Here is a 19,519-nt window from a genome sequence, read left to right on the forward strand (position 1 = left end):
GTTTAGTTAAGAAGATAACATCTCTGTTGGCTCGGCTGAGTCAGAACTTCATTAGATAAATGAACATGAGCATTGATAACAAAATGGATATTATACGGGGCAACCTGCTAAATAGCCTCGAAGTGAATCTGCAGAAAGTGATGAAACATTAATCAGCCTAAAAATGGACACAGATTTGATGTCATTAGCACACGTCACACACAAAATAAAAAACAGTTATACAGGACGCATCAAGTGAATATTATCCTGATAATCAAGCAGTGGTATAACATTGGTGGTGACCAGTCTTTTAGCTACAAGGAAAAAACATAAAGGTGTGCTTTTGAAAATAAGAATTAGATTCAGAAGTGACACGTAATACTAATTGTTTGGCTTTTTGGCTGTTTTCGTCCTTTTTTAACAGCTGGGCGAGGACAGGCTGTTAAATCTTCTAATTTAATATAATCCAGGCAGAGACATGTGAACATGCAACATTATACCTCATTTTAGCTCCAACTGAATCCAACCATCTGCTCCTTCTGTGGGATAATGTGTCAGTGTAAAACTATTGACGTGTAAAATCTAATCAAAAATGTGTGGCCTTTTTTTAATGGAGCATTTTCTGTATCCTTAAAATAAAAGTCTTCTCTGTGATTTTCAAATGACTCACACATTGTTATTTATAGTGTTTGCCACACTAAATTTCATTCTGCTTGCTTTCATTTTACAGTTTATATCTCAGGATTAAGAAGAATATGCTCCTGCTAAATTAATTTAGATTTGCTCAGCATATCAAACCTAAGTGGAAATAATACGAGAGCAGAGCAAATTTAGATACAAGAAACAGAATAGCCTTGAAAGTTCACTGAGCTGTTGTTAGTCTTATTGTTACTAAATTATAATGAATACCTCTGCAGATCTAGGCACACAATGCAAAATGCTATTGGACTCAGTCAAACAAAACATGAGTCATATAGGATGAGTTACAAATGAGTTCAAATGTTGATTTGGGTTTTGGTTTAAAAGATGATATGTAGGCAAACAGCTTTATAAGCTTGGTAACCTGTGTATGAGGAGGAACCCACATACAACTTGAACACTGTGGCTGAGCCTTCTGAATTAAATATGACATTTTAAAAATCCATTGACAAAGTAAGAATACATAAAAGTATTACTGTACTTCAAAGGCAACTGAATTTGCTGTTGAATTCTTCAAGATGTTTCACCACTGGAAAGGCTTTGTCTCTTGCCATCTAGCTACTTGATACTTAATACTTTTAGAAATCCTATTACCTGGATGACTGAGCATCTTTATAGACATGCTATATGAAAAAACGAGTATGTGACTGTATCATATTTGGTTTTATCTTGTGTATCATAAGAACCAAGCTAGGCGTCATCTATTTAGCTTTCCTAACAGTCTATTTTCACCAAGACATTGCAAGAAACAATTTGTATTCTTGCTTCAACAACAACAGCAACAATAAAACAACATAGCAACCCAATGTGTAACCAGAGACGAGGCAACAACACAAAAGGTTAAGTGTCTAAGTCAGACAAAAGTAATGTGAGACTAAATGTGCTAATGGGTAGATTGAATGTATCAGAACACCCATCAAATAAAAGGCGTTAATGCTCTGCTGTTGTGGGTAAATGTGGTTATAATGTCAGTTTTACAAAGCATTAGGTGCATTTTATGGCCTGCATGAATGGCATGTGTGTGTCTATCTGATAATTATTGCCTCAGTCCCACACAGAGACAGTTTTAGGAAACTAATGAGAACTCTTGATGGAAAATTAAGTTAAGTATCCTGTAATCACAGGATGTAAATTCATCCTGTGATTACAGGCTGAGCAATACAATGAACAAACAGTATACTGTATTAGTTCTATATATAGATTTCTGTACTATTTGCTGTTGCATAAACTTTTGTAAATTGCAACATCTGGTTTGTACTTTGGTGCCTTCTCGATTGGTATCATGAACCCTGCTGCAGAAACTCTGTCAGGAGTGAGTCATAAGGCACACAATATTTTTGGCTTATCTGCATGTTGGGATATTTGGGTTTCATGGACAAATTTGTCTCAAATAGACTTTCTCTGCCAACTGGTATCACATGACTCTTGTTGTTGTTCTCTCCAAGTCACAATGGTGGAGGTGGCTGTTGAATGAAAGAGATTGAATCACATGCTTTATCTGATCAAACATTAGTCAAAACAAAATCTCATGAATAGATGACTTTTGTCCACAGATAAATGCTTGTAGTCATCTTACTAACTTAATTTCGTTGTCACTGCCACCTCCTTCCCAGTTTTCATTGAATTCTTTAAATGGGTAAAACAGCGCCCCCCGGTCTGTAACGGTAAATGTCAGTCAGTCAGTGTGGTGACAAAGGGTAATGCAGGTGTCTTCCTGTACGTTGAGTCTACTAAATTGAATCCAGGTGAAACTGACATTAATTATCTAACAGTTGGACGTGGTCCCTGTCATGTGGATGGACAGCACTCTGGGAATTAAACAGGTCAACTGAGCTGTCACACCTTTGACTGGGAAAAACTGAATTTATCGAGTTAGCAACAACATTTAGTTAAATAAAACAAGCTAGCTAACGTTAGCAGTTTGCAGCAAAGATAGAGGGAGGAGATGAGGAGTTTTGTGAACACACAATGACATCACTGCAACAAGTGTAGTGGGATTAATATGTCAGGGATATGGACCAGTTTACCTCCATGAAGAAGAGGAAATAAGCACTAAAATAGCTTGCATTGGCTGTTAACATTAGTCACCTGTTGATCTGATTTGTGATGAGCCTGTGTAGAAGGTCTGCTAGTTTCTTGTGCTTGTATTTTCTAGCTGTGCTGTATACTTCAAATGAGTTTTAATGACAAACTGGTCTACTGTATACCTTGTTGACAGTTTCTGAATGTCATGCTTAGGGATAAAGGTAGGCTATAAGTCATGTCTTTGATACAATCCATCCATCCATCGTCTACCGCTTATCCGGGATCGGGTTAACCCTAACCCATTTCGGCCGCTTGTACCCGTGATCTCGTTCTTTCGGTCATGACCCAGCCTTCATGACCATAGGTGAGGGTAGGAACGAAGATCGACCGGTATATTGAGAGCTTTGCCTTCTGGCTCAGCTCTCTTTTCGTCACAACGGTGCGGTAAAGTGACTGTAATACCGCCCCCGCTGCTCCGATTCTCCGGTCAATCTCTCGCTCCATCGTCCCCTCACTCGCGAACAAGACCCCGAGGTACTTGAACTCCTTCACTTGGGGTAATGGCTCATTCCCTACCCGGAGTAGGCAATCCACCGGTTTCCTGCTGAGAGCCATGGCCTCAGATTTAGAGGTGCTGATCCTCATCCCAACCGCTTCACACTCGGCTGCGAACCGATCCAGTGACTGTTGAAGGTCACAGACCGATGATGCCATAAGGACCACATCATCTGCAAAGAGCAGCGATGAGATCCTCAGGTCACCGAACTGCAACCCCTCTCCTCCACGACTACACCTCGATATCCTATCCATGAAAATCACGAACAGGATTGGTGATAAAGCGCAGCCCTGGCGGAGGCCAACATTCACTGGAAACGAGTCCGACTTACTGCCGAGTATCCGGACACAACTCTCGCTTTGGGCGTACAGGGATTGGATGGCCCTCAAAAGTGACCCCCTCACCCCATACTCCCGCAGCACCTCCCACAGTATCACCCGGGGACCCAGTCATACGCCTTCTCCAGATCCACAAAACACATGTAGACCGGATGGGCGTACTCCCAGGCCCCCATGATGCAAGTTAATACCTATAGTACTGAGAAGATGTGCTGCTATCATTTGTCATATTATTAATAGCCTAATTAACTCAATATTTCTGGGGTTCTGAAAATTATAATGGACATTTCCACCATTTCATTGACAAGTCGATTGAACAATTACTTAAGAAAATAATCATTATAATAATCTCACCTAGATGTAAATAAACATTAGTCACATTCTTATTTTTGTATGCTACAAGAAGATGCATAATAATCAAATGCAAGCCATGTATCTATGATACTATGTGCACATGTAAATGTCAATACATCAATATCAGGTTTGCTATTTGAATATTATGTAGTTTGTTATATACCACTGTAACTTTGTTGATAAAATGACAAATCGTCTTATGTTATACCTTGTTTCTTATGACCTGTCTGACTTTGCGTCTGAATTGACTCAAATGAGTGCGTAGCTTCAGAGTTTATTTACTTATTTACTGCCTTCTCTATCCTCCTACAATTTATCCTTTAGACACAAATACAAAATTAGCATTACAGTAAACTTACAATAGATTAAAAAAAACCTGTGAATATAATTTAAAAGAAAACGGCAACATTTATTTTATTTTTAAGTGACTCCTTTCAGCACATTTTAATGTCTAGTTCAGTTTGTGTTCCCGCAGGTGTCCAGATGACTGGTTTCCATGACAACACTCCATTTAGGCGCCACCTTTTATCATATCGGGGAGGTTTGCATTTAAGTGACAAGAGAGCTCTCCTGCCTGCACATATTGATCCTTATTCTTTATTTGCACATTGAGCAGATTTCATTTTTTGTACCTGAATGAAAAGCAGTCTTTCAGAATTTCTTTAGCTTTTGTCCTTGAAGCAACAATCTTAGATGAAGCTTTCATTTGAGTTTTTATTGTGATTCTTCTTTTTATGTTTCTAAAGATGAGCCTATGAGGACATGGATATGTGCTTTTTGTAAATAAATAATAAGAAATTGCCTCAGGAGAAGATGAAAACTAAGAGATTGGCTGCTTTGCTGTATTAACAGCTGTATATATGACTGTTTAGCGATATTTCACCTGAGAGCGAGTAGAGACCTCACTTCAAAGTCTGGACATATGATGTTTGATGATACGTCTTTGATCAGCGTCCTCTCTGGAGTTATTTGCCGAGTAACCTGCAAGGGGAAGAACCAAACTGCTTTATAAGTATGGTTCTTCAGCTGGTGTGGCTCCTAAAATGGAGGAACATTATTTCTGTGGATCCGATTTGCTTCTCTATTTCATGGAATACTGTCCTGCAGCATAACACTCATCTGGGAAAGGATTGTTGTTGAGCTGAGGAAGGAGAGGGTTTCGAAAGAAAATTGCATTTTGAAATCTTATCAACAGTGAGGGTCTATCTCTTCCATATCCTCATGTACCTCAAGTGGCTGTTGTAACTGTCTTCACGTTTTCCCTGTTCATGTAGTTGTACTGCATTTTAATTTTGGTTCCTACCTTTAAGGTACAAGTTCATAATATGCGATGTTTGTGTAACACGATTTATTTAATCGACACACTTGGTGATCGCGGCTCCAGACCAATGCAGCACAGCGTGAGCTTGCGATCTCTTCTAGTATAAAGCTCAATAAATGCAGTTTAAGACATCAGCCCCTCTAGATGACAAGCAGCCTACGAGGTATGTTTGTATAATGTTTGGTCAACTGCGTTTGAGTTGAATGTTATGTGTGTATATGAATGCTACATGCCACGTGCTACATGCTTGTATGTGTTAGCTTGTGCTATGTGCTAAGTGTTAGATGTGTGCCGTTTGTGTGATTTAGCGGCATTGATATCTATTTCATATGCATACATATTTATTATTGTTCACTTCTATGTTTTCTGTTTTAACCCAGTTCTCACGGGTTGACTAGGATATTAAGGAGGAAAATAAAACCTGTATGACCTCGGCCTCATGTTCATTACTGGAGGGAGCTACAGCTCTATTAGACATGTATGGACTGTATAGGCCTCTAATACAAAGTTTTAAAAATGTACAAATTGACACTATGCTCCAGCTTTTTACACACAGTGCGTTTGCTGCTTATTTTAGCATGTGGTCAGGTAATGTTTAGGTTCATTGCTGCTGTTGGTGTGGCAATGCACAGAGACCGTACAGCTCACAACAGCCTTCTTACATCCTCTAACATCCAAGATCAATCGAGGACTGTGTCCTCTCCAAAATATGGCACCATTGATTCAAATGCCTGCCCTTAAATTACATATGTCTATGTTCTGCTGTAAAGTGTTGTTGACACTGGAGAACCTGGTTTGTATCCCGTCTACTAAAGCTTTGGTTTATTATAACTATGACCACATTTCTTTCCCTAACACACACATAAGTTGTTTTTCTAATGGTCAAATATTTCGTTTTTGAAGGCAATGACAAACAATATTTGTAATCTTATACATTGTTGCACAATCAGTAATCAGGAATGTAGTAAACTTCAGAGTTCTGACGAGCTGTGCAGGCGATGTGTTATTGTGACAGTGACCTTTTCAGATCAGATATCAACACTGCTTTGTCTGCTCTGATGATTCAAATATAAATATGCAGCACATCTCCTCTTTCCTCTGTGCAGTTAAAATGACAAAATAAAAACATAATTTTTACTGTGTTTAATTTGAACTTGGTGGTCTCTTGACAAAAAGATAAAAACAGTTTTGTTAAACAAACATTAGTATTCTTGCCTCTAAGAGTACATTCCTATAGTTCATTTTCCGGTCTCTCTTTGCAAAATTCAGGGAGTGCTGAAATGTTCTGTTGTGGCAGCTTAATCTTTTCTAAATTATTTTGATCAAGCTTGTCAGGTTGTATTTTTAACGATTCATGAGAATAATATACCAAAATATAACATGTAATAATGCATTTAGATTCTAAAACTGTAAATAACAGAGAAACCAAATTTGTCATGTGCACTTGATGTCAACTTACAACAGTTATTCGTGTTTACCAAGTCTTATAGGAGCAATCAGCAGCACCATCTTCCCGACCAATTCATCCAAAAGGAGTGATTATGCCCCATGATTATGCGGAGAGGCTTAGAAAAGTGCACATATGCTCATTATACCCTAGAATGAAGGGACAAGAGGCCCCCAGTCTAGATGTGATTTGTCGGCTAAAAGGTTCTGACAAATGAAGGCTGCTGCTTACCAACCATTTTATGATGATGTTACTCCATGAGAATGTTTTTTGACTACAGTACTATCGGTACTCCTTTATCTGTCAGATCAGGAGTTGACCATATAAGCTGTAAAGATGAGGAGTTTCTGTTTGTGTCGAAAGCGGCCGAAATGGGTTTTCTCAGACAGGTGGGTGGCGCCTCCCTTAGAGATAGGGTGAGAAGCTCAGCCATCTGTGAGAGACTCGGAGTAGAGCCGCTGCTCCTTTGCGTTGAAAGGAGCCAGTTGAGGTGGTTCGGGCATCTAGTAAGGATGCCACCTGGGCGCCTCCATAGGGAGGTGTTCCAGGCACATCCAGCTGGGAGGAGACCCCGGGGAAGACCCAGGACTCGGTGGAGAGATTATATCTCCTCACTGTTGGGAACGCCTCAGGATTCCCCCAGTCGGAGCTGGCGGATGTGGCCCGGAGGAAGATTGGGGTTCCTTACTTGAGCTGCTGCCCCCGCGAGCCGACCCTGGATAAGCGGTAGACGATGGATGGATGGACCTACACCAGCCAATGAACAAGCAGCATGTCGAAGTGGGTGCTGTGTGTTCAGTACAGTAAATTAACAACCACAAACAAAACCACACGTGTATTTGGCTTTTTTGGCCTTTTTTGAGCATGTAAGATTTCAATGGTTCAGACTTCAATTAAAGCCTTTTAACTTTTGTACAATCTTTAAATCTCAAACATGATTCACTCCAGCTCTCTCCTGACATTGTTGTAAATCGTTATTATTGACCTTTTTTTATAATCAGCTTTGTGAAAAGGAAACTGTTGAGACAAATCTGTTGCTGTAAAACGAGGCCAGGGCTCTGTGTCATTCTCTCTTTCTCTCATTCACTGTTTCTTAGAAACTTTTATATTAGATTTCAGACCTATTAATCATCATCCTTTTTGCGTAGTTACTCACTGTCATTTTTGCATTATGGAATTATAGAGCGTATTAGCCATGGAGAAAAGTTGGAATCAGAGAATTTAGGATTTGTTTTTCTCACTGAAACCAATGTATTAATAATCAAAAATAGTTCATTTAAAAGTTGACAACTAATCGATTAATCTTTGCAGCTCTAGTCTTGATATATAATATATCACACGTCCTTTTTTTATATCAAAATGCCTGTTGTGGAAATTGCAGATATTGTAGGGCTGCAGGAAGTTTTCAGTGATTGCATTTGCAGATTTTAGACTGTATGTAATGTTTCTGTTGCATCCTCATTGTGACACAGAATCAGAATAATAGAATGCACAAATATACGTTAAACGGGTTAAATGAAGCCTACCTCAGTTTAAATGTGCACATTCACAACTGCTCCTATCAAAATGTTTAAATATCCCTTGCATTGAAGAGGTGCAACACAATCTGACACTTGCCACATCCTCGCTGTTTTGATCCTATTTCATTTTCCACTGTACACAATGTGTGTGTTTCAAAAGGAGAAATGGTGTGACCCACAAAAGTACTGCAACACAATCCATTCCCATTGTATGTGAAAACAAACTTTCCCATACGGTGATAAGGAGGGAGGTTACAGCAATTGTTCTAAAGAAAAGATCTTGTGATTTATGCCTTGAGCAGTATCCATTCACTTTTTATGGAGAGGAAGAAAATTCACTGAATTTCAGAAACACCTAGACGTCTTCGTGAGTTTTTCTGTAACTGATACACCCAGCACACCCATGCTGTTATGTTATGCACGATAAGAAAACGTCTGTGTGTTGTTGGAGGAGATAAATGTAATACACTTACAGCTCTCTTTTCAGTGCTTATGGGTGTGGCACCTTTTGCTACAGACAACTTGAAACTCTTTAAAACGTGTAAGAGAAATGTGGTGTATAATTCCTCTAAACCCTGATGCACTTTAATTCAAACTGAACACATAGCCACCAAGAGAAGCCTGGAGAGCAAAAATGAGATACAGCAATTACTTGCAAAATATACAAAATGCAGAATACATATGTAAGCTAAAAATAATAACAGACAAATAAAAATAAATTAAAACCAAATAAAACAAACCCAACCCTCCCTCCCAGACATATAAACACACACAGACAAAGACACACACACACACACATCAGGTGTTCGCTGTTGGGTGCCGTCACTCCATCAGCGCTATCAGACAGGAGTGTATACCATCACTAACACATGCACACACACATGCACACACAGGGAAACGCTAGGTCGCAATTTGGAAGACTGTGGATTAAGGAAAGGGAGAAAATCATTCTAAAAAAACTTTGAAGGAATCGTCAATTGTTTACATTAGTGTCACTTGTCCTATTTATTCGGGCAGACGACAACTCGATAAACAACATCCTGAGATGCAAAGACCCAGTGTCTGAAGGTGAGGGAATTAGGAGGCTTCCATCGAACCGCAACCACCTTTTTAGCAGCTGTTAGGCCAGCTAGTAAGATGCGCCTCTCAAGCTTGGAAATATCGAGCTTGGACAGATCATTTAACAGAAGGACGGGTACAGTCACTGGCACTGTCACTGAAAGCACACGTGACATGCCAGAAGCCACTTTAGTCCAGAACAGTGCGACTGGAGGAAAGTCCCACATCATGTGACTAAACGTGCCAGAGGCCTTCATAGTGCATAAACTACATGAGCTGAAATCTCTATTTAAATCCACTGCAACTGACATGTAGGCGCTGTTCTCTCAGTAAAAGTGTATTTTACAGTCACCTTCAAGTAATTGATTCTAAAAGCATAGATTCAATCTCACTTTACTGATGACTATTGTGTAAACAGTTTAGTGACTATTATTTAGTAAGTAATGAATGAGTGCACAATGAAAGTGGTTTTGGACACAGCCATCATCTTAGATTTGAAACTCGGAGCTCTCCCCTGTCATCTCACTCTGAGAAACATGACTTCTCATCAAGAAGCAAAGTAATATATATGTAGTATAATTCATCTTTGTTTTAAGAGCTTTAAAAGAGCATGGTGTCTGCTGTGGAGGAAGGAGAAAATGTCTGTGGGATGAATCATGATGGCTTCTTGATTTATCTACCTAAAGTGTTTTTCACAAAGGTGAATTGTACCAAAAACCACTGATTCTTCATGAAAGACTTTAAAGGGCTTATTCAGATTGCAGTTAGATATCCATGACACCAGTTATGATGTGGTTTTATGAGGCTTGGTAAACAAATAGTAGCATAATATTGCCCTACACTCTCAGTTGTGATTAAGCTCCTCTGAAGAAGGTTACTGGAGGGTAATGATCCTGTTGGTGACAGATCTGGGCTGCGTCAGGTCCTACAGGAGGTGACAGGCCTTGAGAGGCTCGGAAAGAGGTTGTACAGTATCCCACAGGCGAGGTCCCAGGGTCAGCACCCGGCCTTACAGGATTAACACACCTGCCACCAGCACAATGAGGTCTAATGAGCGCACACTGGAGGCCCCAGTCTGTTAGCAGCAGGCCAAGTGCTCTCTGAGTGGCTCACACCTCGGCGCCGGTATTGAAGTCCTGGCTCTCGAGTCAATACCTTCATTAGTGACTTCATGGCAGATCACTCTCTGAGGCCGAACAAAGGAACAACAGGAACACAAAGTGACACATTCCTGGGATTTAGAGAACTCCGGCTCGTTGTGTCATTAAAAGAAGTTAATTTTTGTTCTTGACGTGCAAGGAATTTGCTTTGCCAACAGAAAAACGAATAACTTTTAGTGTAATTAATTTGACGAGCTTGATGTAGTTTGAGGTAGTGTTGACATATTTCAGCACATCAGAGGTATTCTTGTGCCTAACACATTTGAGTGTGTTACTTAAAAGGTGGATAAAACTGGCTGAAAATGTAAATGCTTTTAACAGGATGTGTATTTCCTTTGCTTGCTTTGGATATACTGTTGCATTTTCTCCATTACATATGCTGTATTCACAGCTATCTTCATCAGTCGGGTGTCTTGAGTTTGCACCTGTCCATCAATTAGTCATGTAACTTGTATAGATATAAAAAGCGTTACCACAATCATCTTTTGAATAGTGCATACAAAAGACACTGAACCATTAATAGATGTAAAAGGTTAACAAGGATATTGTTGACCATAAATACAATACATACAACATGTGATGTGATTTTGGATGGCAGAGAGCGGCCCGAAGGCCAAATCCGTCCATCCAATCAAAATGTTTGCCCTCCACATAGAATGGCCTTGTAACAACAAGTAAATAATAATATTATTTGCATTCAAACATAAATGGAACCGGTCACAGTTTGTGTTTAAAGTGTGGGGATAACTTATCGATTACAATAAAGCCTCACAATGCAGCTGCTGTCTCTCTACTAGGATTAATATCTTTCCCAAAATTCTTCTTTTCTTTCCGCTTTTATATTTCTGGGGAAGCGAGAAATTGTTTGGTTGTATATTCCCAAGAATCCCATTTCTCTCTCTCACTCTCTCTCTCTTTCTCTCTCACTCTCTCTCTCTCACTCTCTCACTTTCTCTCTCTCTCTCACTCTCTCACTTTCTCTCTCTCTCTCTCTCTCTCTCTCTCTCACTCTCTCACTCTCTCTCTCTCTCTCACTCTCTCACTTTCTCTCTCTCTCTCTCTCTCTCTCTCTCTCTCTCTCTCTCTCTCTCTCTCTCTCTCTCTCTTTCTTTAGATTCAAATTAACCTATGCTGAGCTGTAACCCAGGACTCTTATAATGCTTCTTTTTATTTTGCTAAGATTGCCCTAATCAGGCTATAATTGAATCTTCAGCATTTGTGCAGCACACCGCCTGCTGACATGTGAACGTCTTGTCTGAAGAGGATACTATTCATGATGTCATTTCCTCATTTAGACAGAGTTGATGCATGGAAAGAGTCTTGCAGCTCTTTATGGAGTTAACTGAGGTGACATAATGATTTAGTGGCCGTGCGGAGACCTCGGCTCTACTGCTGCTCTTGTACCACCACATGAAACCCTCTGCTCTGTCCATGAAAAGCCAGAGTTGGGGATTCCTGCTGCTTAAAGTGTGCTTCCTCCACCAGCTCCTACCTCCCTACTGTTCACCTTCATGACCCCCAAGGCAGAAAGAGTCAGATGGCAGTGATGCTTCAGTAACTTTAACCTCTGATAACGTGGCCTGTGAACCCTGTGATGACCCCAGAACAAAGACTGTGACATTTTCTTTGTAAGGGCCTGGCATGTTTTTGTTAGCTTGCACAAGGATGTGAGTTGTAGATGTTCATGCACATGCCAGGAAGTTGTAATAAAGACCTAATTTTGGATATACTTGTGTGATAACGGACACAAAGAGGCTATCAGACAGGCTGCAGGAATTATAACTGACATTCCTCAAAAACGTTTGTCTCTTTAATCATGCCAGCTTAGAGAAAAGCTTCAGAGAAGGACACTCCAGATTCCTGAACTTCCTCTCGAGTGGCTACAGAGTTCTCGGGACACTCCACATAATCAAAACTATACATTTACGCAACCCCAATTCAGCGATGTGGGAAACACTTCACACAGACTTCACCTCTGGAACAAAAGATAAGGAATGTGCTCATGTTTTCCTCGGAGAACACTGTAGGTAGTATTACATTTGTGCTTGTCACGTGTGAGAGGTTTTTTTTCTATCAGGTCAGACTAATTTATCTTCCTCTGTGTGACAAAGTGTCAAATGAAAAGAGCCACATGAGAGAGCAGAGTGCTGCTGTGTGTCAAGAGGCAGCAAGGCTATTCACAGGGCATGTAATACAGTACTTCCCCTTGTTTGACAATGATTTTGCCCTAAATTCAAGGGACAAAGACACTTAGTGTGTGTGTGTGTGTGTGTGTGTGTGTGTGTGTGTGTGTGTGTGTGTGTGTGTGTGTGTGTGTGTGTGTTCAAGGCACCTCCCTTTTTTAATAAACAATATTCATCTGAAAAACCTGGGCGTTCCTGTGATCAAACTCTGGTAACATCTTCATCCAGTAAACGGTAAATCAGGAGCTGTGTGTATTGAAATCTTTCTAATTGTCGCTTGTTGAAAGTGATTTAGAAAAGGGAGATTTACCTTTTTTTGTTTGATCTGTTAAGAGCTAAAGAACTTCACTTTGACAGTAGGGTGTAGGTGGTTACAAACTGCAGACTGGATGGAGAGATGTGCCACTGCCTCGTGTTGGAGGTAGTAATATGATTCCTGCTTTGTGGAGCTGTTGGGTTTCTACAGGTTACACCTGCTGCTTTGGCAGCGGATTAACACAGCAGGTTGATTGGTCTGTGAGTCATGGACAGTGTCTGTGACCAAGTTGAAAGAACCACTATCGTGGAGGTTTCTCCTGCCATGAACGATGCATAACAACATGATTGTTGACACTTGCATTAAAGGTTCAATGTGTAAGATATGCCAGAATTTACACTTAAACCTTTAAAACAATTAACTACCATTTTCAACATAAAGTGAAGAGGTAACAGTGTTGACGTTATATCAAAGACGTCTATGTGTTGTGTTGCAGAGATATCTACTGAAATTAGCACGCTAACTGACAGTGCCGCTCCGTCCAGTCTGTAATATCCCTTTATTCCTCTGGAGGAGATGATGAGTCACTGTAGCGCCAGTCTGCCCTCAGACCAGAGGGAGAAGAAGCATAGCAGTCTGACTCGCTTATAAATATTCCGTCTATGTTCCGTGTCTTTTTTGTATAGTTTGTTTATTGATTATATTTAAAGTGGCAGAAACAAGAAAACCACCTCGCTTTCGTCCTCACAGCTGCAAGGAGGCTGTTTTGTCGAATGCATAGCTGTCGGAAGCACCAGGAAGTGGAGTAGCTTCAGTTAACAGTTAGCTTGAACTTGACCGGGGAACTGCAAACTCCCTGTTGCTGCAGTTACACAGGTCCACCAGCCCGCTGTGGCTGCCGGCGCTGGGGCTTGTTCTAGCTGAGCTCAAGTCTCTTCGGCCGCTGACTGGGGCTCCGTCCCAGAAAAACTTCTATGATTCTTGTTAGTTTAAATTGTTCAGTTAATTATTCGATTAGTTGATCGACAGCAAATTAATCGGCATCTATTTTGATTTATCATCAATGTTTTTTAAAAAATGACTTGAACAATCCAAACATTATTACACTAGTGTCTGCTGCTACAATGTAATTTATCTGGTGGTGATAGCCTGGTGGTCTGGTAGTTTGCTTTCCAAACGCCAGAAGGTTGTGAGTTCAGTACCAGGGCTGCCACCATTGTGCCCCTGAGCAAGGTACTTAACCCTGAGTTGCTCCAGGGAGACTGTCCCTGTAGTTAGTTCACTGCAGGTCGCTCTGGATAAGAGCGTCTGCTGAATTACCTGTAATGTAATGTCATTTCTGGGTTTTGACTGTTGGTCGGACAGCCTGCAGCCTGTAGCTCTAAAGGTCGGTCGGTCCGTCCACAAAAACATTTCTTTGCTCAAGTCATTATATATTCTGAGAAACCATTTAACATCTTTTATTCCTCCTGTGGTTTCGAATAATTCAATACACCTATTAAGTAGGTATACAACTCCTGGGACACATGTAGTAACGTATACTTAAGTGTTGTCTTGTGTATCACTGTGTATTCTGGGTGGAAACTCAATACTCTTTCTACTGTTTTAATGTTTTTTATTCTTTAGCGCCGAGCCTGGAAACTTTTTCTGACAGGAAATGCATTCAGGATGGAGCAGCAGTATAACTGTTTTCTGCTGGAAGGTGTTTTCAGTGGCTGCGGCAGGGATGTCACATACTGTACTGTTCCATGCTGAATATAAACAGAACATTTGTGTTTATCTGAAAAGGCCTTGGACAGTGTTTCAGGGCTAAAAATCAAAACACACAACTTTATGGTCTGTAGGCCACAGTGTCAGTATGTGTGCAGTTCATCTATCTATAACGGCAGAAGTAGCAAGTTTATCACGTTTAATGATAGAAAGCTGAACTCACACTTAACCTTTTTGACAACATATGTAGGTCTCTGACTACCTGATTTATAATTATTTAGAATCAACCAGGAAAACCTTTTTGGAACACATTAACATTAGAGACTGAAGTATGTGTAGGTCAATAATAATATTATACAGTGTGAAAACAATACAGCCAGACAACCTCAACAGCATACATTAGACTGTACACTTTATGTATTTAGCAATAATTACAGGCCAGGATTTGAAGTTATTAATAGGGATTTACCAATCCAACTTTTTCTCTCCTGATACGATACATTAGCTAAGAGCATCTGCCGAGTGCTTATCCCATAGCAGTGCTCCTTTTCCCACATTTAAAAATATGTTTAATACATTATGTGGAAAATCTTTTATGTATAGTAACATGAAACAAGGTGTTAGAAATGTAGTTGGAGGCTCGCTGTGACAGAATGATGACGTTGACAATGAAATTAAAAAAGTCATTATGGCAGATGCCCGATCCTCTGATGTCAATGATGTTCACTGGGCCACAATAAAGATGTCCATAATGACTACTGAAGAAGCCTTAAAAGAACTTACAGTAATATATGAGGCCTTGTTAATTGATAAAGACAGCGTTGTCTTGAGTTTTCTTTTTTCTTGGCTGTTAAACAGAATCATTCATCTTCTAGAAAAGTTTAGAAAAACAGCTTATTGAGGCGCTATCAACAGAACTTCAAATATACCTCAAATGGTATATGATGCAGAGCTTATTGGATGTCAGGAGTAAGAAGGAGTGAAGAAAACATAAATAAGACGAACCTCACTGTGTGTCATCAAATGTAAACTATTCTCTCAGTCAAAGTATTGTGTGGTAACAAAGTGGTCTGACCAAAACCTCCAAGCACAAAAGGTGTTTCTGATTTTTTGTGGATTTGAAGATTTTGTTTTCACCAGCACAGCTGTCCCTTCCTGTTGCTAATGTGTCAAACTTAGTAAAAGGCAGACGGACTGTGCAGGAGATTCATAAGACATCAATTCCTAAACTAGCCTTTACTGTTTTCATTTGAAGAACTTAAATGTGACGCCTTATTTTTTAAGCAGCTGTCTGATCAGATGTGGAGGCTGTGTGCTGCTGAATGGCTCATGTGAAATACACTGAGGTTCAGCTGTGAAGAGATTTTCTCTTGACATAGTTCAACAGCAGTCAGTCTGCATTAGGACACAATCATCTGGGGAATAATGTTCTCATAGTGTGGCTCTATCAGACAGTCTGTGTTGTCTTGTCTTGTGCCTGTTTTGACTTCAGATAATATTGTGACTTCATGATTCACAACAAAGAGGTTTTCTTTATCACTCAGTGTCTGAGTCACAGTGAACGTTGAGATGTTCACAATCTGCAGAATAATCCCAAAGACCTTTGACTCTGTTTTGGACCTGCTGTCTCTGAGGTGTGTATTAACATGGCAGAGGTTGTGGAAATCGTCTTTGCAGTCTTTGTAGTTTGCATCCTTGAATCAAACATCCACAAGGTTTTAAATATCAACTTTGGGTCATTGCAAAGAGAAATGAACTCAAGCTTCAAAAACAGCATTTATTGTTTTTAATGTCAAAACAGCTTTCTTGGTAAGATTAACACTTATTACCCTAACAAACAAAATAAATGGTTGTAGTTCTTAACCTAGTTTAAGAAAGATATAAAAATAGAGGAATATGTAGGGATTGTTATGCCATACTAAAAATGTGTTTTAAACACCATATGACAAATTCAGTTTGTCATCCATGTTTACTTCAGAGTAAATATGATCCCTGAGACTGTAGAAGATTCTTCTGCGAGTTGAAAAATGATTAAAAGTCAGATAAGCGACTTTCCTGGTAAAACCCTAAACCAGTGACTCACACACTGGGTGACTGTCTGAGTCCTGACTGTGCAGAGAACTTAAGCCAGTGTCTGAGTCGTCGTCGTTCACACTGTGAGCTTTGGACAGACCCCTGGCCTGCTCCACCCACTCGCTTTTTCTCTCCAAAGTGCTCATCATCCCCATCTTATCATCTGTCCCGTGGCTGCATCTCTCCTCACTGCCTGACCCTTCCTCTATGCCCAAAGTGTTCACTTTCTCCAGCAAATCCTTCATCTCCTTCTCCCTCGCCACACAAATCTCCTGGGTCAAATCTAAATCGCTCCTAATAGCTTCTAAATCCGTGTTGAGGCGCAGACCGATGTATAAACTCGCATCTAGCTGTGTTCTGATTCTCTCTTCTTCCAAAAGCAGCTCGTTTTCTGATGCTGTGTCTGCCTCGGAGCTGGGGAGGGGTGGTGTGTCTTTGCTCCACAGCTCCTCTGTCCTCCGCTGCATCCAGCGGTGGTTCAGCTCCTCCTGCATCTGCCCCGTGTAAATGTCTATAAGGGCGTCCTGCTCCCACAGCTCCTCTTGTAGTCTCACCACCTCGTCACACTGCCGGACATACTCTTCAAACTTGGCAAGAGTCTCAGCTGAACACACTTTGTCTCCCTCTCGACTGGAAGCCGCAGCAGCATCCACTAAATACGTGTCCTGCACATAGTTAACCCCGTGTCTTTTAATTCTGTCTACATGCACCTTTGCCTCACACCTCTCGATGTCTGCATCCAGCTCTGTAATCCTCTCGATCTGCTGGCGGATTGTATGATCCTGAGAAATCACAAGATGGACCAAAGTTTCCATCTTTTCCGCAGAGGATGCGTCTCTCTGCACCCTCTTGTTATTGATCTTTTCCAACTTTCTGAAAGCTTTCCTGACGACCCGACGCTGTTTCTCAGGCGGGATCCCACCTATGGGAAACCGTCCGGTGCCCTTGGTACCACAGGGGCTGTGTTTGCTGAGCACCACACGCGCCTCTGCGCTCCGGGCTCCGTGGTTCGCCAAAGACGCCTCGCTTTTTACCAACACAAACTTTACATTCCTCTGCTCCTCTCCCCACGCGAACCACAGCCGGGAAATCTTGGTTTTGTTGGGTAAAATCCTCTCGAAGCCTCTCCATTTCTCCACGATGCAGTAAGACTGTGAGCATGAAGCTGTGGAGAGGCCGTGCTGTGAGTTCTGGTCCTCCAGAAGTACTTTGACAACATCAGCGCAGGTTGTGCGCTTTGACAAGCCGAAGACGAGCTTCTCCTCTCGGCAGACCCACACTGATATCTTACTCTCCTCTGACTCCATCGTGGATGTCTGCTAAACCGTATTTCTTATAAACAGAAATAAGAATTAAGTCGTTCTTAAAATAGATTTAAATCCGCATGTCTGGAGAAAAGCGCAGCCGAGTCCATACTCATGACCTCTGCGTGCATGCGCGCTGCGTCCCAGACTCATGTGGGAAGTTTCTGATGGAGCTGCGGGTTTGAAAGTAAGTCTGTGCACTTTACTGAGACCAAGTCAAGGAAACACTTCGGGTGCGTTTATGCTGCACCCTCACGAGACTGCATCTGCTGTGATCACATGACTCAGACTGCCACCACAAGTGTCAGTAATCAGTTGCTATTTTCTGTGGCCTGTTGGAGGTTTATGATGCTCATTGTACCCACTGCTCTTTAATGAAATGTTAAAGGATCATTTTGTTAATGTCTTATGGTCAGTAGTGGACAGTAAGTACATTTGCTTAAGAGCCTATTTCCAAATATTTAACTTTTTACTTCACTGCATTTATCTGGCAGCTTGAGATACTTTGAAGATTCAGATTAATAATACAAAATATAATCAACTATTTTAATCAAACAATATGATGTTATATTAGGCTACATGTTGATGCTAATACTTTTGTACTTTACTTCAGTAAAATTTGGATTCCTGGACTTTTACTTGTAACAGAGTATTTCTACACTGTGGTATTACTACTTTTACTTTAGTAAAATATCTGAGTACTTTGTCCACCTGATCCCCACACTGTTTAAACTCTGACTCGAGTGTTGCAAACATGTCACTGAGTGTTTCAAACATGTCACTGAGTGTTTCAAACATGTCACTGAGTGTTTCAAACATGTCACTGAGTGTTTCAAACATGTCACTGAGTGGACAATACAACACATAGTTATAAGTTCAAATATTAAAGAACATAATCATTTAACGGGCCAGTGTGTGTAGTATTTAGGGAAATCTATTAGCAGAAATGGAATATAATATTCATAACTATGTTTTCACTAGTGTATAATCTCCTGAAACTAAGAATCGTGATTTCATTACCTTAGAATGAGCGCTTCATATCTACATGGGTCCTCTTCCACGGAGTCCCCTCTGTTGCACGGCCATGTTTCTGCAGTATCTCACAACAGATGAGCCAAACACTGGCTCTAGAGAGAGCCATACGTTACCTGAAGGCCTCAAGTTCTCCAACACGCTTTTCAAACTACACTAAAGCCAGCCGAATTGTGTTGCTCCTAAAGTATTGTTATGATAACGATGGCCTCTGAGTATCCTGAAAAATATCACAGGGTTACCATGGTTTTACACTCGGTCGGCTTGTTGCATCTGCAAACGCAGCGCTAGATAGCACCAAATACTACACACTGTCTCTTTTTAAGAATCTAGAAAAAGTAGGACTACTAAAGCTATAGTGGCAGTGGGGGAACATTTACAATTGATTACAAAATATAGAAAATAAGTTCTTTAATAATAATCAATATTATTTATTAATATGATCATATTTCTTAATTTATTGACACAAACACACAAAATATAGTGGGACCGGAAAAATAAAA

The 19,519-nt window shown here is 40.5% G+C and overlaps 1 protein-coding gene across 1 annotated transcript; it reads right to left on the reverse strand.

Annotated features, from left to right (window-relative positions):
• Window positions 1-16,648: 16,648 nt before the first annotated feature.
• Window positions 16,649-17,987, reverse strand: rassf10b (Ras association domain family member 10b). The gene has a single exon (XM_029427997.1). The coding sequence runs from the start codon at window positions 17,985-17,987 to the stop codon at window positions 16,674-16,676; it is 1,314 nt and encodes a 437-aa protein (XP_029283857.1). The 3' UTR covers window positions 16,649-16,673.
• Between the last annotated feature and the right edge of the window lie 1,532 nt (window positions 17,988-19,519).

The sequence above is a fragment of the Cottoperca gobio genome, chromosome 3 (assembly GCF_900634415.1).
Source record: "Cottoperca gobio chromosome 3, fCotGob3.1, whole genome shotgun sequence".
Lineage (NCBI taxonomy): Eukaryota > Metazoa > Chordata > Actinopteri > Perciformes > Bovichtidae > Cottoperca > Cottoperca gobio.